Below are 27,835 nucleotides of genomic sequence, written 5' to 3'. Positions count from 1 at the left end.
CCCGGCCCGACCCGCCGACCGCAGCGGTGGCCCGCCGAGAGCCGCCGCCGGCGCCCCCCGTGTCGCCGATGGTGCTGCCGGGGTCCTGCTGCCCTCTCCAGGGGCTCGTCCCCCTGCCCCAGACAGGGCCCCCCCGCCCCGGCGCGCCGCGGCGCCGCCGCCTGTGCCGCCCGTGCCCCCTGCTGCTGTTCCGCTCGCTGCTCGGGCTGGGGCTGCTGCAGACCGGCCTGGGCTGCGCCCTGGTGGCTCTGTGCTTCGGGGCGCTGTCGCTGAGCAGCGCCCCGCAGGTGAAGAACGCGTGTGCCCTCTGGGCCGGCTCCTCGGTAAGTGACGGCCGCGGGCCGGACACGCCATGCTGGGGTCCGGCCGTGCGTGCTCGGCACCTGCGGGGCTGGCTGTCCCGAGGGATGCGTGATCGCGCTCCCCCGCGACCGCTTGGAAACAGCCTCCGGGTAACGGGATGACGGCTTTTTGCTGACAGCTTTGTAGGATGTTTGCAGGACCCCAACGGAGTTAGAAACGTCGAGACAAGCAAATAGGGGACTTATTTCCTGACGTGCATTTTTGAGAAAAAAAAAAAAAATACTCGGTTATTTTGCACTATCGGACACAGGATTTTAAAAAATTGTTGTGTGTGTAGATGTTGAATGTTTGTGCTTTGTGCCTTTGATCGTAGGCATAAGGTAGAGATAAATCAGCAATGTTCCTGGGGGAAAAATAGATGGACTTAGCACAGTTTTGGAAAGACTACTGAAAGAAGTTTTTCCATCTCCTGTTGGGCCCTGGAGATGGAAACCCACAGGTTTATAAATATGTAATGTATGCAAGAGTTTATATTGCAGAAGCTAGGCAGCAGTAAGCAAAAGTTATTAAGTGTAGCAGAGTCAGATTGATTAGTGCCAGTTTGGGCCCTCCAGCAGTCAGAAAGTCATGTACTGAGTTGGGACACTCAGCTCCTGCTGCCTGTGTGAACAGTATCAGCTTTTCCCTTGCTTTAAACATTTCAATTAAATTGCCATGTTGTTCACCACCTGTAAAAATGCGCTCAGTGCAGTTGTTTGGGGATCAAGTAGTTCCTATTCATCTGTATAATGCAGTGTTTGTTCCTGAATGTACACAGTCCTTCCGGGGAGAGGGAAATCCAGACCATCCAAGTGACTTTGTTTGGTATCTCTCTTGTGATCTTTCATCCTTTTTGTTTCATTTTGTTTCTTTTTGTTTTCTGATTCTAACTCTGGGTTAAAAGTTTATGTAACCAGTGGATATTCTTTGAATTCTGCACACAGAACCATGCTTGTGCTTTGAAAATGCTTTAAAATTGCTTGTGTAAGATAGAGGTATTCAGTATTTTTTAATAATCAAGAAGGGTGTTGATTTTGTTTGGGGTTTTTAAAATTATATTTCTGAAACACTAGTGCACTTAGAAAAGTTATCAAAATACTTTTTGGGTATAAAAATATGTGTGAAAATTTTAGTTCAGAAGCAACCTGGAAGAGCAGATGCCCTTAAAAGCTGACTGCTGTGTCTGGTTGGGTGCTTTTTGGTTTGGTTTTCTTTTCATTATGGATGCTACATGCTGACTTGTGAGGGGCATGCCAGGAAAATTTTGAGAAGGACTTTCTTTTCTTATCTTGAACAGATGTAATGAAATAAATTTGCTGTCATTAAGGAAAAAAATTACGTCAGTATTGATGAGCTTTGTTATAAAATCATGTGTCAATTTTGCAGTCAGAGAATTCAAAAAATACTTTGTTATGAAACTGCAGTTATGTATGTGGTTTTGCAACACCAGTGATGATATCAGTAGGTGTTTTGGCTGAGTCATATATGCATTATGCTAGATTAGATTGATCATGTCAAGTGAATGAAGTTACTGAAGGGATTTATTAAAAATACTAGTGGATGACTTCCTGGTTGTTCCAGTCTTCCTGTTTCTTTTTGGGGTAGGAGCTTGGCTGGCTTAGTCACAATGTCCATCAAGTTAAAAGTATAGCTGCTGACTTACGGGACATGCTGAGAAACTTACTTGTCTTTCTTTATAGGGTTGCTATTCTTGTGTGAGAGAGTATTCAGGTATGCTGTTTGTTTCAGTTCTACAGCAATTCGTTATCATTTCTTAATTGTCTGGTCCTGTAAGGTAAAGAAAGAGTCATAAGGTTCAGTTCTGTGATTTAGCAAGTTTGGTCTAAAAACTGCTGTTGCAGAAGAATGTGCTTTTATTTTAACTTCTTTCCTCGTGCTGATACTGGCATTCATCTGATTAAATAGCAAAACTTTTCAGGGAGGTAGTGCTGGTGCTCTTTATTGATTTTGGTAGGGTTCGTGCTCTGGGTTTTAGCTCACCAGAATGGTCACAGTCAGCAAAAGGCAAGAAGGAAGTAGGCAGTTAATGAAGTGCTGAGATGGTGATGGAGGTAGGGGACGAAAAGGACAATTTTTAGATTTGCCTAGCCGTGTTGCAGAGAACAAATATATAGTTGGCTGAAAGCAGTTATTTAAGGCAAATGTAGAGGTTAGAATTGCTGATGTACTACTTGTCCCCATGCATGTTTTCTGGGAGGCAAAAGTAAGAAACTAGCATATTTAATTTGGTTGTTATTTCACAGAATGCTCTTAGGAGCAAAGAACTTCATCAGCATAGGTATTCTCTGCTTTAAAGTGCATCTTCGTATCTTCCCAGCATTGCTATAGTGTTCCAAAACACAGTAATAAAAACAGTGTAAATAGCATTTTGTAAACAGTTCTTTACTTCTTGCTGATGCCACCTTTTTTTGTGTTGTAGGCAATCTTATGTGGAATTTTAGGATTAACAGCATGGAAGAGGCCAATGCGGCTTTTGGTAAGTATGGATTAGACTTTGTAAGGAAATCATAAGAAAAAAAAAAAGAGCCTAATTTAATAGTTGTTGGTAAAAAAATAATCACCCCTTTCTCCTTTCAAAAAAATAGTGTTGAATCTTTCTTTTCAAATTGCAGAATCATAATTATTTAAAGAGAAGTCAAAGACCGTGCAAGGCCGTATTCATTCCTGCATGGATGAAGTCCCCTGTAAGGGCAAAAGTGGACCATGTCTGGAAGAATTGTTAATGTTATTTAAAGCACACATTTTATGGTTTTTTTTATGTATAAGTAAATGCTGGCTTAGAATAAGTAGTTCTCCAAGGTAGTGCAGCTTAAACTGAAATGAAGGAGATGGCTTTAAATCCTAGCTTAGTTGTAGTTTTTTAGTTTTGACAATGGGTTTGAGAGCTAATTTAACATCTTACAGCAGGATCCTGTGCTAGTTTCATATACAGTTGACATTACATTGCTGTGAGAGTAGATTGCTATGCAGGGTGTGTAAGCTGTTTCCACATGTAAGTGAAATCTGAAGCTGTGTAGCTCTTAATGTCTCAGAGTTGGGATTTGAAAAGGAGCTGTGGAGTTGCTTTTGTTTGTGTGTGAGTTTAGGGAGTTTTTTCATTTGATTGGTTGGTTTTGTTTTGTTTGCTTTTGTGTATTTGCTCAGAAATTTTTACCTTACTGTCACTTCTGGAGACTTTTTTCGGCCAAGGCAGTTGTTTAATTTTTCTGCAGCGCTCTCTTCGGATCCACATGGGCATCAGTGAGGAGTACCATGGATTAGATGTGTGAGCTGTGGATAGAATCATAGATTCACCAAGGTTAGAAGAGAGATTTGAGATCATCCAGTCCAACTGTCAACCCAGCACTGCCCCAAACCCCTAAACTACATCACCCAATGCCCGATCCAGATGCCTCTTGAACATTTCCAGGGATGGTGACTCCACCACCTCCCTGGCACATCCTATTCCAAAGCATGACCACCCTAACAGCAAAAAGGCTTTTTCTAGTATCTAATCTGGCTCTCCCTTGTCTCAGCCTGAGGCCATTTCCTCTTGTCCTCTCATTGCAGGCACTGTAGCAGATTCAGGCCCCGACTCACCTCAGCCCCTTACGTGGAGCTGCAAAAAGCAATGAGGTCCCCCCTGAGCCTCCTCTTCTTGAGACTAAACAACCCCAGCTCCCTCAGCTGTCCCTCATGAGAGATGTTCTCCAGTCCTTTCAGGAGCCTCGCTGCCCTTGGCTGGACAGGCCCCAGCCCCTCAGTGTCGCTTTTGAAGTGAGGGGCCCAGAACAGAGCACAGCCTTGAGGTGAGGCCTCCCCTGTGCCCGGTGCCAGGGCTCAATCCCTGCCCTCGTGCTGCCAGCCGCGCTGTTCTGGGCACAGGCCAGGGCGCCACCGGCCTCCTTGGCCACTGGGCACACTCTGGCTCATGTTCAGCTAGCTGTCAACCAGCACCCCTAACATCCATTGTTATTTCTCAGTGTGCATTGGTTAACATGCGCAAATTTTTTAGGCGTTTTGTGGATATAGAGACTCCCAGTCTAGAAGGACCATATTTTCATCAAGATAAATGTACATGCTATCAGTCTCAAACTGCCTAAGGCTTGCGCAGTACTCCTGTGTTAATACTGCCTGTGTTCTGTGCTGTTTCTATAGCATGTTGTTGCTCTTTCACTCTTTAACATTCTCCTTTGTATAAACCTTATTTTCCTTTCCTAGTTTTACTTAAATAGAAAACACAAATTATTCTTGATCCCTTCTTTTATTTCACATGGTCTTTAGGATGGTCACATGCTGAAGGTGATTGCCCTGGAATATTATGCAGCAGTAAAGTTTTTGACATGAAATTGATAAAAGCTCTGAGCAGCCTGCCATGATTTCACAGCTGACCCTACTTTTGAGCAGGAGATAATGCAGGAGTCTTCCTCAGCTCTCTTACAGCCACAATTATTCTGTGATTATGTGATTCTATGTAACTGTTTGGGTTTTTTTTCTTATTTGTATGTGTATTCTATAGAGGTTTGATTTTTGATAGCCAGATTAGATAATCCTTGACACTGGGAAGCATTTCTGCTACAAGAGCAGTGAAAGCCTGGAACAGGCTCCTAGAGATGTGTTTGATGCCCCAAGCTGTCGGTATTCAAGAGGCATTTTGGACAATGCACTTAATACTGTGCTTTGATTTTTGTGAGCCCTGAAGTGGTCAGACAGTTGAACTAGATGATTGTTGTAGGCCCCTTCCAACTGAAATATTCTATTCTATGTGGGAAAATAAAAATAAATAAACATTAAACTCTTCTTGAGAGTATGGAAATAATGCCTTAAACTAGCTACAGTCTTTCAAGGACAGATTGTTAGTTTCTGTGGGCATATTTGTGCTGGCCTAAATGCTTACTATGTCTACTCTCTACAAACTTGAATGTTTTCTCTAGGGAGTTAATGCACTATTAAACAAATTGTAAAAGCAAGCTTCCTAAATCTCTCAGCAATGAGATCATTACACAGTCATTGCTTAGAATTATGATGTTCATAAGCAAGACTAGAAAACTCATTCAGAACTAAAACATATCCATTTGTCAGTTGTGACTGTCCTCCTCTTACAACTCCTTATGTAAAGCCTTAGCACTCCCAGTGGTGGTTTCTCACTATCTGTGTTTGGGTTTTTGTGAAGGGTCAGGCTGTTATCGCTGCCACTTCAATGCAAGGCCCTGATAAAGGAGAAAAGAACCAGACTGTAGGTTGTTTTTTTCTGTGCTGGCAAGATTCTCGTGCTGCTGATGCTTGAGGAAAGCACATGGCTGCAGTGCTGTGAGAAATGAGGTTGGGGATGGGCTGTGGTGTTTCAGCCACTTGTTTTTTTCCTTGGCGGGGAGAAAGGAAGGGAAGCATATTGGTTACAGATGTAGTGGACCTTCAGTAGCACCATCTGTGGAAAAACAGCCATGAAGAGGGATGGCTGTGATAAAGCCTTTTAGTAAATAAAATGGAGAGCCATATTTGGATTTTGCCACCCACACTGTTTTACAGCTGTATTAACAATGTGAGATGATACTAGATAAATAATGTATCTCTGAGAGAGGGTACTGCAAGGCAAAATTAAGAAATTTATTTTCAAGGACATTTTTGCAAGGAAGGCCTAGCCTTGAGCAGTACAGCTGCTGAGAAGTCTGGTTTCAGTCCTTCCTTGATTTTAGGTGTTTGAGGAATTTCCATTCTGGTTATCAATATCAAGTGTCAATCAGTTTTGGAAGTCAGCTTGTAATGCTTGTGCTTTGAAGCTGATTTTTCTTTGAGGTAATGCTGAGTTAACACTGGACTCAGTGGTCTTGGAAATGTTAACATCCTGTGTTTCTTCTTCTTTAGGACTGTCCAAATACATTAATGTGGAAAGGGAAACTCACCACCTACCCCTCCAAGTTACATGGGTATTGACTCTGAGCTGTTCTGGGCTCAATCTTCCTCAATGTTGCCTTCTTCCAAGCTTAGAATCCAGTTTCTTTCTCTCTGCTCCTAAGCTGCTTCCTTTCACACAGCTTCAAATCTTACTTTTACCTGAAGGAACTTAAATTCTTTCGGAGAGTACACCAGTTCTCCATTGTTAGTTTGATTGTGTATGTTTTGAGGGCAGTTCATGTCTTTGACAGGTCATGCTAGCTGCTGTATTGTCTGTCCTTACTTGTATGCCAGATTGGACTGATTTGAGTTTATGTTGCATTCCCAGGAGTTGCCAGGAGCTGTTCATGCTTTGCTGAATGCAGAAGCCCTTAGGTAGTGAAGCATCCTTTCCTTTCAGTCATGGACAAATTAGTTACAGCCCTGGAGAGTGCTTTTTAGGTGACTGTTTGTTTCTGGTTTTGGGGTTTTTTTCTCCAACTGAAACAAAGACTTCAAGTTCAGCATCTCTCTGGTGTCTATTTGGTGCTTTGAGTTCTGCTGCTGAAGAGGAGACTTAGCTGTGATTGAATGAAAGGGAAAGGAGTGCCAGCATCCAACAAGACACTAGCCTGTTGTGCTGTGCAGTTTAACTGCTGCAGCTGCAAGTACTGGGGAGCAGATTGGTGCCTGCAAAATGCATGGGATCAAGAATGCAGGCTGGTTGGATGTGACTGGCTTTCAGCTACATCAAGTACTGCATGCTTAATGTTGTTTGCTAGCATGGCAGCTTTTGTGTTCATACATGCCGTTGTTTTCATGTAAGGCTTTGACAGAAAAAAAAAAAAAACAAACTTGACAGATTTTCATTAATTTAACTAAAATTTAATGTATAGATCAAGATATTTCATTCAGGTAGCGTTCTTAAATTTTAGCTCTGCTAGTAACAGTGAACTGTGAACAGAACCTCCCTACCTTCCCTGACCCTGAAAACCAGTCTCTCCCTAGGCATGTGCTTTATAACAAGCAGTCATTTGACTTTTGAGAACTACTGTAGTAGTATCTTTTTTCCCTGTATTTTAGAAGTAAAATAGTTCTGTATTAATCTCTTTGCTCACACTCTAGACTCCAGCATTAAGTCAATAAGTAGTAATTATGCAAAGGTTTTAAAGTCAGTATAAGCAACTAGAAATACTCTTTTAGGAGTCAGATTATGAAAAGCTATTAGAAGCTTATAGCCATTTATATGCTGCAAAAGCTTTTCTCTCATACTTGGGGTGTTTTAGTGCTGCATTTAAAATATGTGACTATTTTTATTAAATGAATTAATTTGTCTTTTCATGTGGGGCTTTCCTTTGTTCACAGTTGTATTGTGGGTTTCCATACAGTACAGTGAATAGCTCTCACAACTGACAGAAATCTAATAAGGTCCTATGAGTTTTAATTATTGCTATTGCTGCTGTGCATGTGGGCAATTAATAAACGGATGTACTCTTTTCTACAGGATGTTTATAAAGAGTATACGTTGGCTGTAAACTGATATAAGAGTTGTTGAAGCAACTGTTTTTTCTTTCATTTAAGTGCCTGCTTGGGCATCAGTCCTGCACGTGCCTGTTTAAGTGAAAGCAGTTCCTCTCTGGCATTAGATACTTGCTTCAGTGGCAGCAGCAGCAGCAGGACAAAAAGGAGCTTCCCCATGCAGAATGAAAGATAGTGTCAAAGCTTTACTATGCAAATTTATTCTTCCTTGGAGACCTCAAAAGGCATGATGATGGACTTTTTTACCTGAAAAAAAGATAATACATGCAAGACTTTAGCGAATACGAATAGCATACACTTCACTTTCATGTAGTTTAATTCATATGAAGGTTCCTCACAGCTTTCTGCAGTTGTTCACAGTCCATGTGTATCTGATGCTCTGAAGATGAAGCCGTCAGCCAAACTAAGGCCATAGTTTGAGTAGTTTCCATTTTTATAACTGCAGTTAACACCAGTTACATCTATTTTAGTTTTTGAAATACCATGTTTGCCTTTTTCTATTTTTTTTTCTAAATTGAGAAGAACTTCTCTCCTCTGGGTAGGATCTTCTGTTGCTGGGATAAAGTGTAACCCCTGTTTTTACTCGTAGCTGAGCAGTCGTTTAAATTTGCGTCTGCAGGAGAGTATAAGTAACTAAATAAGCTGACAGACTACATGTTAGATGGGACAGTGAGTGACTGAATAAGGGGGCACAGAGGGTTGTGATCAGTGGTTAAAGCCGAGCCAGCCAAGGACCAGGGCTGAGCCTGAGGGGTAGAAAATGAGGGTCCAGTACCACTGAAGTGAGTTCTCTGCGCAGTGGATCTGAGTGCACTGTCAGCACGGGTGATGCCAAACTGGAAGGAATGGCTGATGCACTAAATATTGCCGTTTGGAATGACCTGGACAGGCTGATAATTGCATTGAAAGGAATCTCTTGAAGTTCAGCAATGTGGAAAACAAAAGTCCTGCCTGCGCAGGGAAATTACCTTATCGCATAGGAGGGAACAACATGGTGGAAAGCAGCTCTGCAAAGAAAACCCTGGGGATCCTGGTGGACAGCAAGCTGTCCATGAGACAGCAAAGTGCTCTTGTGGCAGAGAAGACTACTGATGTCCTGGGCTGGATTAGGCAGAGACTTGCCAGCAGGTCAAGGGATGTGATCCTTCAAACACCTGGAGAGGTATGAAAGCTGTGGCTGTTCAGCCTGGAGAAGAGGAGGCTCAGTGGAAATCTCCATTAATAGCTGATGGGAAGGAACAAAGAATAGTGAGCTGAAGCTTTCTCAGTAGTGCTCGCTGCCAGGACAAGAGGCTGTGAGCAGAACTGAGAAAATAGGAAACTCCATCTGGACATGGAAGACAACTTTTTTACTGTTGTGGTGGTTAAAAACTGGTGTAGGTTACATGTAGAGATAGTCAAAACTAACTGGGCATTATATTCAACAGCTTGGTGTAGGTCACAGAATCATAGCATGTTCTCGGATGGAAGGGGTCTTATGCTTCCAGATCCCTTGTTGTGACACCTGCTTGAACAGGACATTAGATTTAAATGGTCTCAAGAGGTCCCTTCCAATCTCAGTTATTGTGTAAAAATGTTGACCAGTGATGGAGCAGAAAGAAAAAAGATTTTTTTCTCTTGACAGTCAAGTACAACGTCTCGTCAACTGTTAAAAATGTGTGGTAGAGAATTTTGTGGTTATGGCTCAGATCATGGTAGTAATTTAGATTGAATCTAGAGGAATTATTCTTATCTCCTGCTCATTTGGCAGGATTTTCTGGATATTGGATTATTCAGTCAAAAATACTCTATAATAAAAAACAGATCGAGATTATGTTTGCATGTGATAGAATTTATTAGAACATAAATGCAGAATGTGTCATCCTTGTTTTGCATATTTATCATAATGCTCTTTCTCTTTGTTCTTTGATTTCTGGCATTCCTTTAGTAAAATATTAATGATTTTGTTTGTTTTTCAAAATTTTGAGTTGGAAGTCTTGATTTTAACGGTAACTTCTATATAGCTATAGATGGAATTGTTTCCATTGCAGCTTCTGTACCACAGGAGACAATTTAAATGTGAGTTTGATAGCTTGTTTTTTTAATCTTTCTTTACTTTGGCCATGTAACTTCTTTTCTCCATTTGTCATCAGCTGAAAAAGGACAAACATACCTCTTGTTTTTCTTAATGTAATTCAATGAGAGTTGTACTATAAGTATACTTTATGTTGAAACAGCTTTTGTTTCACTTAAAATACTGGCTATTTCCTAATTATTGGTGCCCTGTGTTGAACCCAGTTGAAAAGTTTGCTTTATATGAAATACCTGGGTGTACCAATTTTTTTTTCTCAAGGTAGTTTTTTGTTAGAAGAGTAAGTAAGATAATTTAGGTAAAAGCATAAGGAATGGGTTTCATTCATTTACATGCTGAGCGTGGTGTAATTTTTAAAAACATTAGATTTTGTGTTTGTATGGAAAAAAAAAAAGACACTCAGTCCTTTCTAGAACAAAACCCCTCTTATCTGTGGTTTTGTGATTAGTAAAAAGCTAGGACAAAATGCTCTTCCTCCTAATAATTTAGAAATTATTTTGTTTTTAGTGTGTCTAACACAAAGTAGTCCCAGTTCTCTCCAGAGATTCACTAATAGCTACATCAATTATTGGGGTTTCTGGGGTTAAAATGTACCTTACAGGATAATGTTATCATCAAACTAGTAATGTTGTAATTGAAAATTTAACTTGCTTGCATAGTAATGCTCTTTGGCTCATGTCCATTCCTTGGGGATTATTTCCTTGGATCTCAAAAAATGGGAACATAATTTGTGCAACAGCTGTTACCTCTTTCTGCTTCAGATTCAAGGTAGCTAACCATGGTACATCAGATGAATTTATTTGGAAGGCCATGGTGTTCTTTGCATGTTTAGGAAGTCCTTATTGCTGGATCTTCTGTAAGTCTGGAGCAGGACTGAACTCATGTCCCTCATAGTGTCCTTCTCTTCCTCTGTATTTTGTGATGTCCTGCTTTTTTAACTTGGACCATTTTGCTACAAAGAAATCTGAGTGAGCAGATTGTTATTAAGAAGGATGCTTTAGGACCTTAAGAATATGATACTTGCTTTTTGGGATTGAATGCTTAAAGAGGAATCTTACCTTTATTTGCCTCTGAAGTAGTAGTCTTACCCAGCACTTTTTCTTGAAGCACAGGATATTTTTGCCTGTATGAATGGGGACAGGGATGGTTCTTTCCTATGTCCAAAATCCATGTCCAAAGTCATGTAAGCGTAGATTGTAAGGTGAAAGCAACACATCATTTTGTCCACTGTTTCTGCTTGTCCTTTTTTCATGTATTTATTGCTCTTGCCATTGCTCAATTTCTCGTGTTTTATAAATAAGAAAGTATTATCTGAATTCCTAATATTCTGGTTTTAGTAGCCAGGAGGAAATAAAATCATGCAGCTCAAGTCTCTGAAGTGTTTCCATATGTATTGTACTGGAACGAACATTTTTCATATATCTGGGCTGCAGAATAATTCTGGAAGTGTGCAGAGTGAATGTTGTCTTAAGGTGTTTCTTCCTCTTCAGGTTTCTTTACTGTTCTAAATGTGTTGAGAGTTAAACTTGGTGGGAGAGTGTGACACACATTGGAAGTTGGGCAACTTGCAGATCATACTTTGCACTCCAACAAAACCTTCGGTTGCTTGTACTATTATTACAATAGTTTTCAATAGTTGCATAACTAGTCCAGAATAAGGAGAGAGAAGACAAAGAATTTTGGGAATAGGTTAAGACACCTTGGGGCACTGAAGTCATGGGCAGTTTTGAAAAAGCAGAGTGTCATTCCCAGCTTCAGCTTGTGAATGGGATTTGCTCTGTAATAGGTTCCTTGAGTTGGGTTTCTGTGCCCACTGCAGATAACTTTGTTTTGGTGTTCCAGGTTAACCTGTTTGTTCTGCTGTCTATGATCAGTTTTATGCTGAACGGGATTGGATTAATACTAGGATGTCAAGGCATTCATTTTGTGTCTGGGCTACCCAGATGCCATTTGGTAAGCACACATACTGATTTACATGGATTTCTTCTCATTATGGCATGTTAACTTGCTGTGCTGAGATCACAAAATGTCCTGATGTAGAGTTGCAAGTAATTAAAGAACTAGCACAAGAGACTTTTGTAGTAATGTAAAAAATATAAACCATTGAAAAAAGCCTGTATGTGGGTAATGGTGAGCTACCAACAAAATGTTCAGTTCATTATAATGTGTGGGTGGGATTATTCTTCCTGTTTTACCTCACCTGGGAAGGACCATTCTGTGATACCTTACAGCAGAAGATGTGAGAAAAAAAATAAGGTAGATTAAGTCATAGCTTTTCAGAGCACTTCTGCTTGAGGAAGATGCAGTCTGTACAAGGCTGGACAAAATGCAAAAGATTTTTCACAAGTGGCTGTCATGAGAAATAGAAGAATCACTATTGATGAACTGGAAACTGCGGAATAATCGAAATTGAGGATACAGTACAGAATCACTTGTTGATGAAGATGATTGTGTGTAAAAGCTTGAAGGACTTTGTGGGCCAGTGGAACAGATCTTTGAATATATATTTTCATTCATTTATTCTTTCGGGAAAGCTATTGTTGGTTCCTTGACATGCCCGTAGACGTATTGTGGTGAGAGTCCAAGATTATAAACCCGTGGGAATATAGATTAATCCAGTATCACTGTACCAAAGCCATAATAAGAATTAATGATGATATTCCAGGTGAAGTGGCCAAATATTGCAGGAATTTCTGAGTTGTCTGTAGTTGGAAATACAGGGTAGAGCAAAAAGACATTCCTGAAATCATCAGTTATTTTGTAGAACGGCTTCTATAGGTGGAAGAGTGTCAGCATTGTGACTCCAGAGTTTAAAAGCTAAAATCTCAATTATTTCTAGATATGGAAGTATTGAATTTCTACTTTGAAAACTAAGCTGATAAGATTAATTTGAAAGTGAAAGTTACAAAAACCTGTGGTGTACAAATATGTCTATTAATGATTTGAGTGCATTGAAATTAGAGTTGGTGGTTTCAGTCCTTTCATAGAAATGCAAGATATGTTCTTGAACCATAGAAAATGCGTACAGTTGATATAGAGTGGTTTGCACAACAGTCAGAGAAATAATTTCTAGGCAGTTATGCACTGGAAAAAGCATGAGTAGTAAAATAGCTTAGCAATCAGTGCAGCTTTGATTACAATAAGTTGTATTTAAGTGTGTTAATACATTACCCACAACGCTTTCTCTCAAATAAGAAGTGTATAGTACAGCTTCATAATGCAGGAGTCATTGGCATACCAAACTGTTCAATTATATCATCCTGTATTTTCAGTCTGCTTTGTGGTCATGGGCTTAGTTTAAGACAATAGGTTCTATATTATGCAGGTAAAAATATTGCATAAAACAATTAAAAAGTAGAGTTTCGTTCTTTAAAGATGGATATGGATGAAAACAAGACTTGTTTTTGCTGTGAAGAACGCCATGCTACTACCTGCACAGAAGCAAAGGCTGTACTGAAGCTATACCACGTGAAGTCGTGCAGTGCTGCTCACCTTGTTCTCAAGGTACCCTGCACACCCATCAGCGGGTGCAGTACACTGCTTTTATAATGTCCATGCGTATGCTGCAGTGCAGAGCTGAAGTGTTCACTGGGAAAAACTGTTATCTTTCTGGTCAGTCAGAAACTCTTCATGGTACTGTAACATGACGGGAGGGTTTCATATCTGGGTTTTGACCAGTGCATGGCTAAGCCAATAAGCAGTTCTTGCCTGTTTTTTGTGTTTAGTTCCACCAAAACTGCTGTCAAATCCACACAAGATTACAGAGGTAAATGAGATCTAAAGATTAGCTAATGATTTGATGCTTTTGTTAGTCTTTTGCACTTCTCAGCCTTTTGTGGCTTACAAACTGCTAAAATAAAACTCCCAACCAATACCATCTTCAAATATCAGAAGGCTTTGACATGTCTTTAATGTAGATCATTGTGAATCTGTATTTCCTACAGAGAAGATATGACAAAGGTTATAATTCTTGTATGAGTAGATGGATAAATCACATCTGAGCTGTATTAAACCCTTCTGGAGCTCTCTGTCAGGCCAATAAATAGTGTAAAACAAGGTTTTGCAAATTACTCCAGTCTTGAAGATTGTGCTGAAGACTTCATCCCATACATTTTTTAGAAGTAATTGCCATGATCATCCCTGTATTTTCTCTATTTGTTTTAGTTTTGTATTATTATTTATTATTTTTACATTTACAAATAGCATGGTTTAATTTTTTAATTTCAATATTCTTCATGTTCTTCAGAAGGTTCTCTTAGCTGTTAGTGCCCTGAATGCTCTCACCGCCACAGTTTGCTTCGCGGCAGCTGCCCTGCATTACTGGCTGACACTGGCATCAAGAGGGTCCTGCACAGTAAGTGAGCACCAGGCATTGCCTGCCATCGAGAGTGCTACAAACAATATTAACAGATTACACTGTTCAATATTTATAGCCCAGAAGGGTTTTAATGCAAGTTTTGTTTGAATAGGATGAATGTGAGATTGAAGGCGAAGATCACAATTTGGATCCGGATGACTTTGTCCCCCCTGTCCCACCTCCCTCCTATTTTGCAACTTTTAATTCTTGTACTCCACAAAGTCACAGGTAAAACTGTACACTCCCTTTCTTTTAGTGTCTTTTGAAACACTGCCTTTTCCTTTTTTTTATGATTGTTTTCTCTGTGAAAAAGGTTTGTGATTTTAGGGGGATTAAAAAGAAAAAAAAGAAGAAGCAAAAACCTATTCGTTTGGAAAAAGCATAAATACAGTGTGGATAAGGGGGTAAGATTTTGTGGTTTTGAGTTTAAATTCTTTACTAACTATTTCTGGGTGAGAGAAATACTCCTGCTTGGCACAGCTGAAGACTTACACGATGCTGTCAGGTGCAGTGAGGACAGCAATGGGAAGCCAGACACACCATTTGGCAAGCCAGAGACCCTGAATGGTGTTCCCCCTATGACCTGAGTTACTTTCCTTTCCCTCTTGAGTTCTTAGGGCTGACTGAAGGGCGTGTTTTTGACTGCACTGCTTGGAAAAGTAATCCCTTACCTTGCAGGTTATTTGCTCTTAAAAGTAACTTGCAGGTTGGCTTTACTAGTTTATGACTCAGGTGGGGCTGTTGGAATCCTGGATGCTGAGAATTTTAAACTTTCTGTGCTTATAGGCACAGACCCACAATAGAACACTGCGTTTGACCTGAGGCTGTGAAGAAGGCTTCCAAAATTCATTGATAGTGCTGAGATAATGGGTCTGTAGTTGGTTAGAAGTGTGTAATATCACAGGGTAGAAAACTTAAGAGTTTGGGATTTTAGAATATAGAAATAAATATGAAGTGAGATGGAGGTTTTAGGGTGGAGACAGGTTGTTATTCTTTACCTTCTTCTTCCTCCTTCTTCATGGATCTGTAATTGTGATGTTTTGTAATTGAGCAGAAAAGTCCACGTTGTGGACCTTTGGGATCAGTCTTTGGGTTCAGTCATTAGGTTAAAAGGGAAAATAATCTAGGTGTCATTAATTGGATAGTTTAGTCCTAAAAGACCTTGTATCAAGAGATTGTTAGCCATTTTGTGCCTTCTAATGAAAAGCTGCCAAACTCATGGTTGTGAGACTGTTGAGTTTATTATTTTACTGATAAATAATAAACACCTGAGTCAGAACATGAACTATACCTCAAGTGCCTTCAGGGCTGCATTGTTTTGTTCTGAACATACAATATTTATACATAAAGTATTACGGTGCTCAAGCAGACTGTATGACTCTTGTTCAAAATTCCTCCTTTTTGCAGTGAGCAGGAGTGTTTAGTTTATTTCACTGTTTCATCAGAAATAGCACGCATGACTTTCAAGACTATATGTTCCTGGCAGAATTAATTACAGATTTTGGGATTGCCTAGAAAATTATAACATGGCACAACAGTAGGATTTAGAATGAACAGGTTGTCTGAAACACCAGAGGCTGGATTTGAATTCAAAATACTACTGAAATCCTCTATTTAAATCATGGTTCAAGCAGCTTATGACAACAGAGCGGAATGTATAATGATCTCTTTGTAAGAATAATTATTTATGCTTTTCAGATTCTCCTGCTTTAAAATGGACCAGTTGTTCTTTGTCTAGCATGTCATTCTGGATGGTTATCTCTTTCCCAGCAGCAGTATATATATTTTTTGGTTTTTTAAATTTTTTTTGGGCACAGGAGGATCTGCTGAACAGTATTTAAGGCTTCTGTGGTCTGAAATTGAGTAGCTACCTTGCCTGTGACTACATTAAAACTGATTGATAGTAATGCTGAAGTAATAATAGTAATTACAGGCTGATAATAATGCTGATGATGACATCTTTCTGAAGTCAGGCTACTTGTTTTAGGGTGTTCTGGGTAGTTACACAGGAGTGCAAAGTTAAAGCAGCAGACTGGCTTTATTTCTATTTTTGGAAGATGAGTAATAATGACTCAGCCCAGGCTGAATCCTACAGGAGTGGCTGAGATGGGATGTGGCCATTTATTTCTCAGTCAGCCTTTTCACGCTTCTTCCTCCTGGATTGTACCCTGAGCTCCTTTTAGATCCTGTGCCCTGGCTTTCTGTGCTGAGCTCCCTGCTCCCTGCATCCCAAACCTTTGTGTGCAAGGAAGGTGTGACAGGAACCACATCCAGGGAGGTGGGCACAAGTCTGCAAGCTCCGAGACAGATACATCCCCTGAAAAGGGAAATATTACAGTCATCAAAATTTGTGCCAAAGATATGTTTGGAATGGGCAGGCCTTCTCTGCCACTCTTTAAATTGAAACATCAGGAGTCCAAATATCAAATACAATTTGTTTGCTCATCTGTTCATGGGAAACTTTTGCATTTGTTGTATTTATTAGCAAAAAAAAAAAAAAAACCCTAGCCCTTCAAGTGTCTGGTCAATTCCTACCTCTTCTTATTTCATACATTAAAAAATAGCAATTACATTATTTTTCAGGGTTGGCACAAAACAAACAGTGAGAGCTGAGTTTACAGGTGAAAAATAAAATGTGAAGTTTAGCAGGAGTTGGCCTTTGATCCTTGTGGGTCCCTTCCAGCTCAGGATATTCTGTGGTTCTATGAAAGCGTCACGAGACGTGTAAATTAAGGGAAGTGATAATGCATGTTGGGCAGCAAGGCCTAGAACTCTGCCTCAGTTCAGTTTAAATTATTGTTTGTGTACTTCCTGGAAATTACAATTAAGGGACTGTAGGGAGTGCTTTTCCAGTTGCATATTATGTAATGTTTTACCATAATTGTTGGACATAGCATTAATTTTCAAGGTATGACTGAGCTGGGTAGGCAGATCAGACGTGTTTAAAAACAAAACCAAGATTCAAAATGTATATAACTTTGTGGCTTACATTGAATGAAAATTCAGCATCAACATACTAGGAAAATGTTAGGAAGTAATGTTGATGGAGGATCCGTCTCCAGAATTATTCTGAAGCCTTTTGGATTAGATTAAGTAGATTGTAGTTAAAAACTATTTTAGCATATTTTGTTTTCCCCAATTTAAAGACTAAAAAAGACAATGGCCAGCTGTAATAATATCTGCTTTCCTTTCCTCAGATTTCTCTGTGCATTACCTCCATTTCCTTCACAGAAGCTTTTCATGAGAGGGCTTCCAGCTTCTCATTTTGAAAGTTTTATTCTTTTCCTGTCTGTGCAAGTGGTCTTCCATAGGCATTTCTGTCATTCTGCCCTTTCCTTTGAGCTTGCAAGAAAAAAATTTTCACGATCATCTTTGTTCGATCCAGCCATTGTCCAGAGAAACCCTAAATTCTGTGAGGAATGACTTGCTTTGTAGAGAGTAGCATCCATTAGTGATGGTGAATGAAACCTGAACAAAATTCAGAGAACAAAATATGGGTTTCTGTGTGTTTCTTGAGATTCCTGCTCAGCGCCAGATCAGCAAATAAAATTAAAAAAAAAAATGCAGAGAAGAGCTGAGGCGTTTTGGGTCATAGACTTCTCTGAGGATTGTGTTGGGAAGGTCTTCATGCCGGCTCTGCTGTTGACCTCCACATTGTTACAGTGTTCCTGGGGCAATGTAAATGTATGCTTATCAAAATTAAGGTTTCTCTAGGCACTATTCTATTTTCTTCCTTCTCAGAGCTACCTCCTAAGAGAAAGATGTTGCAGTAGAAGGTCTTTGGGATTCCTGGTGTGGTAAAGTTTTCAGAAAGCTCTTTGGAAACTGAGGAGTAAGGTTAGCCATGAGGTGCATTTGCCTCATACAAGCCTTTGGAATTGGTCAACCATAATATTGTTGCCTTTCACAAAAAACAGCCTTTAGTTTGGATTTGGCTTTTTCTGTGCAGCTGTGTCTGAGCATAAAGCACCAGGTCAGAAGATCTTGAATTTAGGTTATGAATAAGAACTCAGTGGTTCACAAAACTCAGAGATAGGCTGTCACATTTTGAATGACAACCTGTACTTTAATTTTTTGTCACAAAACTGAATCTCTGAAGTAAAACTGGAATGGGTTCCTAGGCCCAAAGATGTTTGAACTCTGGGGAACACACTAGAGAGGCACGTCCTGAGGAGCTAAACTGAGCATTACTCCTGCCATCTTCTGAGACAAGGTCTTGCAGATCTTGGCGACTCCAGTATCTGTGACGTGCATCCCAAAATCTCAGCTGGCACAGAAAGCCAGTGGGGTTTGGTAACAGGTGATTTTTTCTGCAGCTGGAAGGCCCTACTAACAGATTTGATCTGTGTTATTTATTGCAGCACACCTGTCTCTGATGTGATTTCACTGCACTGTATTTCTGTAACACGAATCAGAGGGGTTGAAGTGTACTGCCCTCTGGACCCACCTCCACCCTACGAAACTGTGTGCAGCGTAAAAAGCTCTGAGCAGGTATGAGCCACAGGAGTTTAATGTCTGATTTGATTTTTCCACTCTAAGGGAGAGGTTGCACTCAAGCATGGTATGTGTACATCAGGAGGATACATTTGATTATGAATGTAAATTTCAAGATTTTAATTAGTCACTTATCTGTCGAACTGTAAAGCTTTCTCCAGTTGGGAAACAACCCAGGCACAGGGAGAAGGAGGAGAAAGCTATGTGGTGCACCTGTTGCTGGTTATTTAGAAAGACCTCCTTGCTTTAGTTTGCTTACTTCTCCCATGAGGGACTAGGTCAAGGTTTTTGCATCACTGGCCATCCTTTTTCACTGGTGTTTTCAAAAGACAGGCACTTTTCACCAGAAAATACTGGGTAGGATAAAATTCACTGTGCACTGGCCTTGATTTTGCCATGGGATTGAAGTCATATCACACAGTCTCTTGATTTTGCCATGGGATTGAAGTCATATCACACAGGTATTCCATTTCTAAGGTGGATGTTGCAGTTCTTGGAAATGCCAGAGAAAGGTGGTGACTTGTGATTTTTCAACTTTTGTATTCTGTTCCAGGGAGGTGCACTTCAAATAAATGGTGTGGAAGAGGTTGATTCAGGGGAAGTAAGTGAAAGGCAGTCCTCTCAAGGTAAAAAGTAATTTTAATGTTTGTTCTAGAATGTTCCCTCCAACACATACAACTTAATGCAACAGCAGCAGCATTAGTTCTTTGACAGCCAGCCATCATACTCCAAACCAGAAATACAGAATCATGATTGTTTTGGGGTGGGAGCAAGGATTAATATTTAAAATGTTTAAAAGCACAGCAAGTTGTTTTCATGCAGGATACAGAAAGAAGGATATGTTTCCTTTTTAGCAACCTAAAAGTTAGTTTTTGACACGATATCCATATGTTTTAAGAAATGATGTCCACCTCCGGTGCTTCTCTTTGTTGAGTGTATGTGATGGGGCCTGTTAACATTTTGTTGCTGGTAAAAATAGGATAAGGATTGAGTATTGCAGTACTGTGTGGAGCTCAACTGGGAATTACTCCATTATCCAGCCTGAACTGGAAGAATTACTGAATAATTTCTGCATCCTGGTACGGGAGATAGCTAACCTTCTGTTAGAGACAACATCAGGTTTGCTCTGCACTGTTTTAGAAAACCATGCCTACGGCTCAGAGGTTTTTTAGCCTAATGTTTGTTGCAATGTAGGCTTGTGGCTGAACATCATTAACTTCCAGCTTTTCCAGCACAGCCCATGAAATGTGTTCCAGTTTTCATTAGGACCTGGCCGTTGTGGCAAGATTGTCTCATTTGCGATATCCACACAACAGAGTAAAGACTGGGGCAGGGGGCAAGCCCCAAATCTTTTATTTGATTGCGACCTGTCTTCTGCCAGCCTACTTACTAAACTGTAAAAAAAGCTTGGGTTTGAACTGCATCAGTTGGAATTGTTCCAGTTATGTGGAGTCAGGGGAAAAAAAGAATTTGTGTAAAGTCATACTTTAGCCAAATGTCAGCTCTGTCAAAATCCTCTTAAACTCTGACTGTCTGCCTGAAACCTCTGAAAACAAGCACTTGGGTGCTTATGGTGTCTTGCCAGCTGTGATAATCAGAATGAAGCCTTTTGCTACAGCTCCTCTGGATTTCTTGCTCAAGGCTTTCTTACTGATAAAACTCCTGTTGCTTTCTCTGAGCTCCTGTGCACAAACAAAAAGAGGTTATCAAATACAAGGATACACGTTAAAAAGTTACGGAGACTGGAAACTGGAAAAAAATAGCATAGAAAATGCACTTGCAGGGAAGGACCATCAGGAAAGTATTTTGTCTTGTTTTGTCTTGTTTTGTTTTGTTTTGTTTTGAAAAAAGGCTCTGAAATCACATTGTTTGAGGCACTTGTGCTTAAAAATTTCTTTTGGAAGAATCAGACCTACCTGAGCACATATGGCAAATGGTACCCTCCTCTCTATGATCCTAACTGGTTTGTCCAGTATTTTTTTAAATATCTGTAAAGAAACATTTAGTTAACAGCCTGCCTGTTAAATTCAGATAAAAACAGAAAGTAAGCCTCTTAAGAAAGAAAATTAACCCTGCTGCTTCTTCTAGATGCCAGGGCTTCCTAGAGTTTAGGAAAAAAGAAATACTCGGAGCTGTATCTCTTCCTTTATTTAAATTTGGAGAGGTATACTGCATCTGGCTGGAATGGAGTTAATTTCCTTCATAGGAGCCTATGGTGCTGGTTTGGATTTGTGACCTGGGGGGAGTGTTCCAGCGTTGTCACTGTTCAGGGACTGGCTGGGATCAGTCAGTGGTGAGTGACTGCTTTTGCTTCACTTGTTTTCCCTTGAATTTCTTGGGTTATTACCCTCCCCACCTCACTCCAGCTGTCCTTATCTCAGCTCATGAGTTCTGCCACTTCTGTCCTTCAGTTCTTCTCCCCATATCACTGGGGAAGAGGGAGAGTGACTGCGAGGGACTGAGCGCCTGCTGGGGTTAAACCACTGCAGGAGGGAAATACAAGGGGGGGCTCGTGTTGGAATTGTGGCAGAGGAAGTCTGTGGGCGGTCTCAGCTGATGCAGTGTAGCAGTCCATAAATAAAACTTGATCTTTCAGTTTATACTGGCAGGCTGCCATGCCAGGGCATTTGTGTATGATGCTGTGATTCCCTTGGCATCATCAGGGCTGATAACTGAGCATAGCTCCTAGTGGAAGTTAGAGCTGTGGGCTACTCTGCCAGCAGAGTGAGGGGAATCCTGCTGCTGTCTGCAGGAGGAGCTCTAAAGATTCTCTGTGCCAGCTAAAACTGTTTTACTGACTTCATAATCACTCCTGTGAAGCAGAAAGGGATTTCCCTGCTGACTGCAGTAGGCAGGCAATGCAGCATTTTGCTGGTGCTGTAGCTGCTCTGTATCATCACAAACTAGGTGTACGCATTTCCAGTTCACACCACCATAAGACAGTTATCTTTCTGAAACATTAATGTTATTAAGGATTATCTTAAGATCATAAAATCTGTTGATTAATCTGCTTAAAATTTTAAAAAATTACCAAACAACCTCTCCAAAGTAACAGCAGCATTGTATCTCCAGGGCTTACTTCCAACACAGCTCCACTGGTGTTGAAAAGTTTAGATTGGTGATGGACTCTTTAATCCTGCATGACTCTTGGTCTGCCATATTTTGTTGCTGGGCTTCACCTTCTGATTTTCTAGGCTGGTATCTGTTTTATATAGGTTGTGTCACTCTTTCTTCTCTTCAGAGATTTTAATTTGCATTTGTGTAGACGATAAGGTGCTGTCCTCAACAAGTACAATCATCAAAACCTAAATTTTCTTGATGCTCCTGCCACTGCTGCATACCTGTTAAGAGTGACACTACAGATTTTTGCTGTGTTCCGAATAAAAGCCTATTTACATGAATTTGGTTTTGTACTGGGTTTGCATGACCAAGTTTTGGTAGTGGCAAGGAAGCTGCTGGAAGGTTTGAAGCTTCTTCTATGCCTGGCAGAGCTCCAAAGATGGACCTGCTGCTGGAGAAGGCTGGACCAGTTAGAAATCACGGTAACACGTCTGTGACAGCATATTTAAGAAGGGAAAATAAGTTACTTTGCAGATGTATTGGTGCCCAGAGAAGAGTGAAGTGAGAATATATGAGACAAGCAGTCCTGCAAATGCCAGGGCCAGTGGAGAAAAGGAGGGGCAGGAGGTGCTCCAGGTGCTGGAGCAGAGATTCCCCTGCAGCCCATGGTGCAGCCCATGGAGAGGCAGCTGTGCCCCTGCAGCCATGGAGGTTCACAGGGATGCAGAGATCCACCTGCAGGTCATGGAGAATCCCCACTGGAGCTGGTGTGTGCAGGAAGGCTGTGAACCCATGGGAGGCCTGTGCTGAAACGGGCTCCTGGCAGGGACCTGCACACCACTGGAGCAAGGAGCCCATGCTGGAGCAGGTTTCTGGGCAGGACTTGTGACCCTTTGGGGGAACCCACACTGGAACAGGACTGACCACATGGAAGAGTGACCACACTGCAGCATTTTATGTAGAAGTGTTGCCTGTGGAATGGACTGAAGCTGGAGAAGTTCCTGGAGAACTGTCTCCTGTGGGAGGGAGCCCACACTGCAGCAGAGGAAGGACTCCTCTCCCTGAGCAGCAGCAGAAACGTGCCGTGAACTGACCATAACCCACATTCCCTGTGCTGTTGCAGGGCAGAAGCCCAGGGGAGGGATGGGAAAGGTGGTTTTAAGAATCTGTTTTACTTCTCATTATTCTGCTCATTTTTGGGTAAAATCAGCCAATATCCACGAGCTGAATCTGTTTTGCCCGTGATAGTAATTGATGAATGATCTCTCCCTGTCCTTATTTCAAGTCATGAGCCTTTCATTATATTTTTTCTCCCCTGTCCAGTTGCAGAGGGGTGTGGCTGTGATGGGTATGTGGCATCCAATTAAGGGCAGCCAACTACAAATTTTTAAACTCCTGAATGATCAATAAAATTGCTTTTTGTAATATGCCAGGTGCCTCTAGATGGAGGTACAGAACCAAGCTTAGTGAGAAATGTACACAGCTGCATCCTGTCCTGTTCATTAAATTGCAGCACATAGTTTCACTCCTAGGAAAAAGAGTGGGAAGGATATAGCATATCACAAGAATGCAGGAATAAGTAAAGACTTTAATTTCTTTTTACGGGCTGGTCACTGATTTACAAGATCCCTAATTGCAAAAGGTGACCAATCTCTCTAACTGTGTGGTGTCGTATCTTGGTACAACTGCCTATAAGCAGGAGGATTTGGGGCTCTGTGAGATTTAGTTTCTTTGCCAATAAAGCTGTAGTTCCCTTCTCTCTGATCAGGTAGTTTAAGGTGTTTTTTTACTAGGGTGTACTAGACTGTAGTCTTTTGGTACTCCAGTTGCATAAGGCTGAACAGGTTTTTGCAAACATTTTAACAATGTTTAGACGAATGTTACTGTTCAGTAAGTGTGGGTCTGTGCACGCATACATGCTCCTCTAGACCTCTGTGACCTCTGTCATTACAGATTTGCAGATTTCCATATTACAGATGGAGGGAAAAAATCAGTCTCTAATAATGGCTTCTACAGTTCAGCTTTATTTTGACTACTTCTGCTTTTCTGTTTCTTATTATTCAGCTGAAGAAATTCAGGAGCCTTCCAGCAGAGTGAGCCTTTCCCCTTCAAATGCAGGCTGTGTGCCTGCAGGAAGGAACAGAAGAGCCTTCGATCCCTTGTGGAAATGTTCTAAAAGTGACCCTGGGCTCCTGCACTGCCAGCTGCCTCAAGGTGACTCTGTTTTCTCTGCCAGTGATTGTGTAATGGTTCTTTGAAAGAACTTTTCAGAAGTTCGGTACATCGAACCTCGTACCTGCAGAAATCAGCTGCTGTTTCCCAACAGAGCACCTACATAACAGTACTCTGTGCTTTGCCAAACCCTTCTCCACCTAACTCCTTATCTTGCCGCTCTTCAGGTTTTCATATCTGGGAGCAGGGTCTGTAGCAGGGTCTGGGTATGAGGGAGGGGTAGTGGAAAATGAGGAGAGAGAACACACAGGGTTCCTTGGTGCACTGACATCTAAAGTCTTACGAGTGCAGTTGTCAGTGTAAGCAATAAATCATAACTGGCTTGGGGATTTGGTATTAGCCTATACATTTGCTTCCCTTTTATCAAGCTTAATATTGTCAAAAAAAAAACCTCAGGAACTCAACACAACCCATGGTGGAGAGTTGATGAAATTGCTTTGGTGTCAGTGATCTAATTCTGCTGCTGTGGGAAAACTGCTAATGTGACTACAGAGTCTGTGATACTGCTGACAATCTTGAAAAACGCACCTGTCAGGGGTCTTGCAGTTTTTACAAGAGGATATTGGAATCTCAACAGGAGCTGCTGATACATACCAGCACTCAAAATGTAAGGGCCAATGGGGCATGTTAGTAACAGCCATTTATTTTGGATATTGGGAGCATGCCTGCCTGGATTACACTTGCTGTTTTTGTGGAATGTTTTCATGGCTCTGCTGTATCATGTGCTTTTTCTTGTCCTCCTATCAACTTCCACCACGGCAGCCCAGAGAATCTGCTGCTGAAGCAGTAGTTACATGACACAGAACCTATTCATAGCTGTGAAAGCAGAGTGCTTCCACTGTACAGAGACCCCATGTCAGGAGCATTTGGAAGCTTTAGGGTTGGTGTTCCTGAAGTTAGGTCTCAGTTAGTCACCAGTGCTACAGAATAGGAACTCACTGCAACAGAGGAATTTGCTTCGAGGTAGTGCTCTTCTTGCTGGGAAGTTTTGTGTCTCCTCCTAACATTTTTTGGTCTGAAGCCGACATTAAAGAGCTTCTTGAATAACCTGTAGGTGTGGTTATGGGTTTTTTTTTGGTTTTTTATTCCTTTTAATGGGGTCAAAATTTGGTAACTTGTTTATACCAAAGGCAGTGAATTTTTCACCAAAGGCAGCAAAATTGATTCTGTATTGCCCTTTGTTCAGTCCTTGCAAGGTAATTTTGAATGTTTTGGTGTGGGTTAAATTGTTCCGGTTTTTCTCATTGAATTTCTACTTTGTAGTATTACTAGGTTCCAGCTTGGCAGGTAGTGATTTTCAGGTACAATTTGTCCTCTTGACTGCTAATAACTAAAAGTTATAAAGAGTTTAGGAGACATCATAAAATCTTTATACCTTTATGTTTACATTAACACTCAACAGGCATTTCAGGTCTCTTCAGATGCCAAACAAGAGAAAGGAACCAAATGTACACAAAATGACAAAGAGCTTTCCAAAGGGGAAGAGTCCCTCCAGACGCTGACATGTAATATGCACTCAGTCATAGCTACGTATGACTGTTTTACAGGCATTTTGTGTAAATCTGTTAGAGTGAGCCTTCCAAGCCACCCTGACCATGCCAGACCGTCAAGTTGTACAAGGTTAAAAAGGTTAAACCATGTACTGCATCCTCACTGAATGAAGAGGGGAATCTCTGGGAATACTGTGAACTATGCGGATTGTTTACTTGTTTTTTGTCTTCAGGGACAGTGCTCAGCTGTGAAACTGCAACACTCAATGATGTAAATCCACTGAATGCTGTCACCTTGTGGAAGAGCTCAGGAGCCAGAGCTTCAAGGGGAAGACCCCAGTCTCTGATAGACTATAACTTTTACATGGACACTAAACGGCGTGTGGCGTGGATCCTTGAGCAGTCCTGCAGCATGAGCCCAGACATACGTGACTTGGTGGAAAATACCAAGTCTGTTTTAAAATCAGATGAGAAGCATATGGCAGAAGCTGTCACCAGTGCCAGTTTCCTTGAGCAGGTAGTTTTATTACTTGTACTGATCAGATGTTGCCCCTGGTTCAGAAGTATAGGTTTCCATTTGCCAGTCTGTGTGTCAGAGTTCTTGAACCAAACTGGCTTCCTTCAGCACTTCAGTTCCATGTAGGGAGTGTGTGAGAGGCTGTGACATTTTCTGCTCTATCACCTAGAAGCCAGAGTATGTATGTATTTAAAAAATGAGTCAGTCTTCTATTGAGGAATCATGAACTGTAAATAACATAACAGCATTTTATACAGAGTGTGGCCGAAGAGAGGGAGAAGATATAAATATGCATTTGCTATTGCAACCAGAAGGAATGGAGGATGACAAGGAAATTTTTATGTCAACCCACTAGAAGTAACTTCTTTGTGATTGGCTCTCAGGATAAAAATAAGACCTAGTACTAAAGAAAGAAAAGCAGAAAATAGAAAATTGGTGCTTATATTAATGGAGTGAATATCCAGAAGTTTCAGACACTGCAGACTTCATCAAAACAATTGTTTTGGTAACTTACATTCCATTTGGGTAGATAAATAGATTCATGCACAGCACAAGTGATTTGCTATGACAGCTGGTTTTGGTTTGGGTTCTCATGCAAAACGCATCAGTGTCATTTAGGCTCTGCAGATAAAGTGGGAATTCCCACTGCAGCCTTCAGGCAGCAAAAGCCTTGGCAAATATGACAGAAACAGGAGGGAAGAAGGCTTCTTAGAGTTTAATTTATCACACAGGCCTGAAGGTAATTACAGTTCAGTGGCTTCTGCAAGGAGGCAACATTTAGGTTCCTTCTATAACAATGCGAGACATGCCATAGGTTGGAGTGAGAGAATTCCTGTGCACCTTTAGTATCCCCTCAACTAAACCAACCCAACAAAAACCTCACAAACAACAACAAAATTAAAAATCATCCCACTCCTTTTCCCAAGTAGGACTCCTTTTCCCATGCCTCCTTGGCAAATGCTAGGGGTTTTATAGCTTTTTAAATTATTCTTTAAACACAACAGACAACACTACCAGTAGCTTCTTTCTAGTTGGGTAAAAAACTATTCTAATGGAACAAGAACCAGAAAACAAAACTGATTTAAACTTTTCTCTTTTTTTTAAAGGTGATGACAACACCTGCCCAGCAAGCCACATCATTGAGAGTACATGTGTTGCCTTCTGGATTGCACTCTAGATTGCTGTACCTGGAGAGCTGTGGTGACCTGAGTACTTTCACCACAGAGGGAGAACAGCTAGCAGAGAGGAGAATCCAAAGAGCAGAACATGAACGGCCTCGCAGTGTTATTGGTGTTGTCAGAGAAACTGTGCTTTGAGCTGGCTTTTTAGTTACTCCTCAGCAGAGCTCTTCTGTCAGACATACACATACTGCAGAGGAAAATCATCTGTGGCAAGTGGGTGGATGTGTTTGTCAATAATCGCCTTCTTTTTTAATGCTCTTATGCACAGACTCCAAAGGGGGAAGATCATTCTACAAAGAGCAATGAGGAGACTGAAAGCTGACCTTTACTGGGCTCTCAGCTGCAGCTCATCTGTTTGTGATACATTGGTGCCCTGCATCTCTGTGAAGTTTGGCAGCTTGTAGTTGTGGGGTATGATGATACATCATCCTTGTGGAAGGAGCTGTCAAAAGCAGTATTGAAGAACTTCTCAAGTTTTTGGCACTTTGGTTTAAATTAAAATTTCCTGTCATAAAATGGAGACATTCAGATATGAACAAAGTTAGTAAAAAATGCTGAACAGAATTCTAAAATTATTCTTTATAAAGAAAGGCTGTTGATGTGCAAATTGTAATAAAAGTAAAATCTGTCTTGAAAAAGTGCTCTTTTCGCTCAGTGAACTTCTCTCTTAATGGCAGA

The 27,835-nt window shown here is 41.0% G+C and overlaps 1 protein-coding gene and 1 long non-coding RNA gene across 3 annotated transcripts; one reads left to right on the top strand and one right to left on the bottom strand.

Annotated features, from left to right (window-relative positions):
* The first annotated feature begins 20 nt into the window (after window positions 1–20).
* On the top strand, window positions 21–27,816 carry ENTREP1 (endosomal transmembrane epsin interactor 1). 2 transcript variants are annotated; one of them, XM_064736744.1, is made up of 11 exons: window positions 21–323; window positions 2,783–2,839; window positions 11,669–11,779; window positions 13,202–13,330; window positions 14,073–14,180; window positions 14,296–14,411; window positions 18,545–18,674; window positions 19,231–19,303; window positions 23,802–23,951; window positions 25,693–25,976; window positions 27,083–27,814. In XM_064736744.1, exons 1-11 carry the CDS (start codon window positions 69–71, stop codon window positions 27,290–27,292), a joined length of 1,623 nt encoding a protein of 540 aa, XP_064592814.1. In that variant the 5' UTR covers window positions 21–68; the 3' UTR covers window positions 27,293–27,814. The 2 variants fall into 2 exon arrangements, with proteins under 2 accessions (XP_064592814.1, XP_064592815.1); XM_064736745.1 differs by lacking the exon at window positions 13,202–13,330 and having other exon boundaries at window positions 27,083–27,816.
* Window positions 7,836–10,755, bottom strand: LOC135460088 (uncharacterized). Its single transcript, XR_010443164.1, has 3 exons — window positions 10,573–10,755; window positions 8,724–8,980; window positions 7,836–8,001 (listed from the first exon to the last, which is right to left on the bottom strand). It is a non-coding gene; the product is annotated as an uncharacterized LOC135460088 (long non-coding RNA).
* Window positions 27,817–27,835: the final 19 nt, after the last annotated feature.

Source organism: Zonotrichia leucophrys, chromosome Z, assembly GCF_028769735.1.
Source record: "Zonotrichia leucophrys gambelii isolate GWCS_2022_RI chromosome Z, RI_Zleu_2.0, whole genome shotgun sequence".
Lineage (NCBI taxonomy): Eukaryota > Metazoa > Chordata > Aves > Passeriformes > Passerellidae > Zonotrichia > Zonotrichia leucophrys.
This window is presented reverse-complemented; position numbering and strand designations above follow the sequence as displayed.

What these genes read in the sequence shown, in the direction of transcription:
- ENTREP1 (XM_064736744.1), top strand. Translation starts at nt 69, where the DNA reads ATGGTGCTGCCGGGGTCCTGCTGCCCTCTCCAGGGGCTCGTCCCCCTG. An exon ending in GGCTACCCAGATGCCATTTG is followed by an intron (nt 11,780 to 13,201) that starts GTAAGCACACAT and finishes CGTTCTTTAAAG; the next exon opens with ATGGATATGGATGAAAACAA. An exon ending in GCGTAAAAAGCTCTGAGCAG is followed by an intron (nt 18,675 to 19,230) that starts GTATGAGCCACA and finishes ATTCTGTTCCAG; the next exon opens with GGAGGTGCACTTCAAATAAA.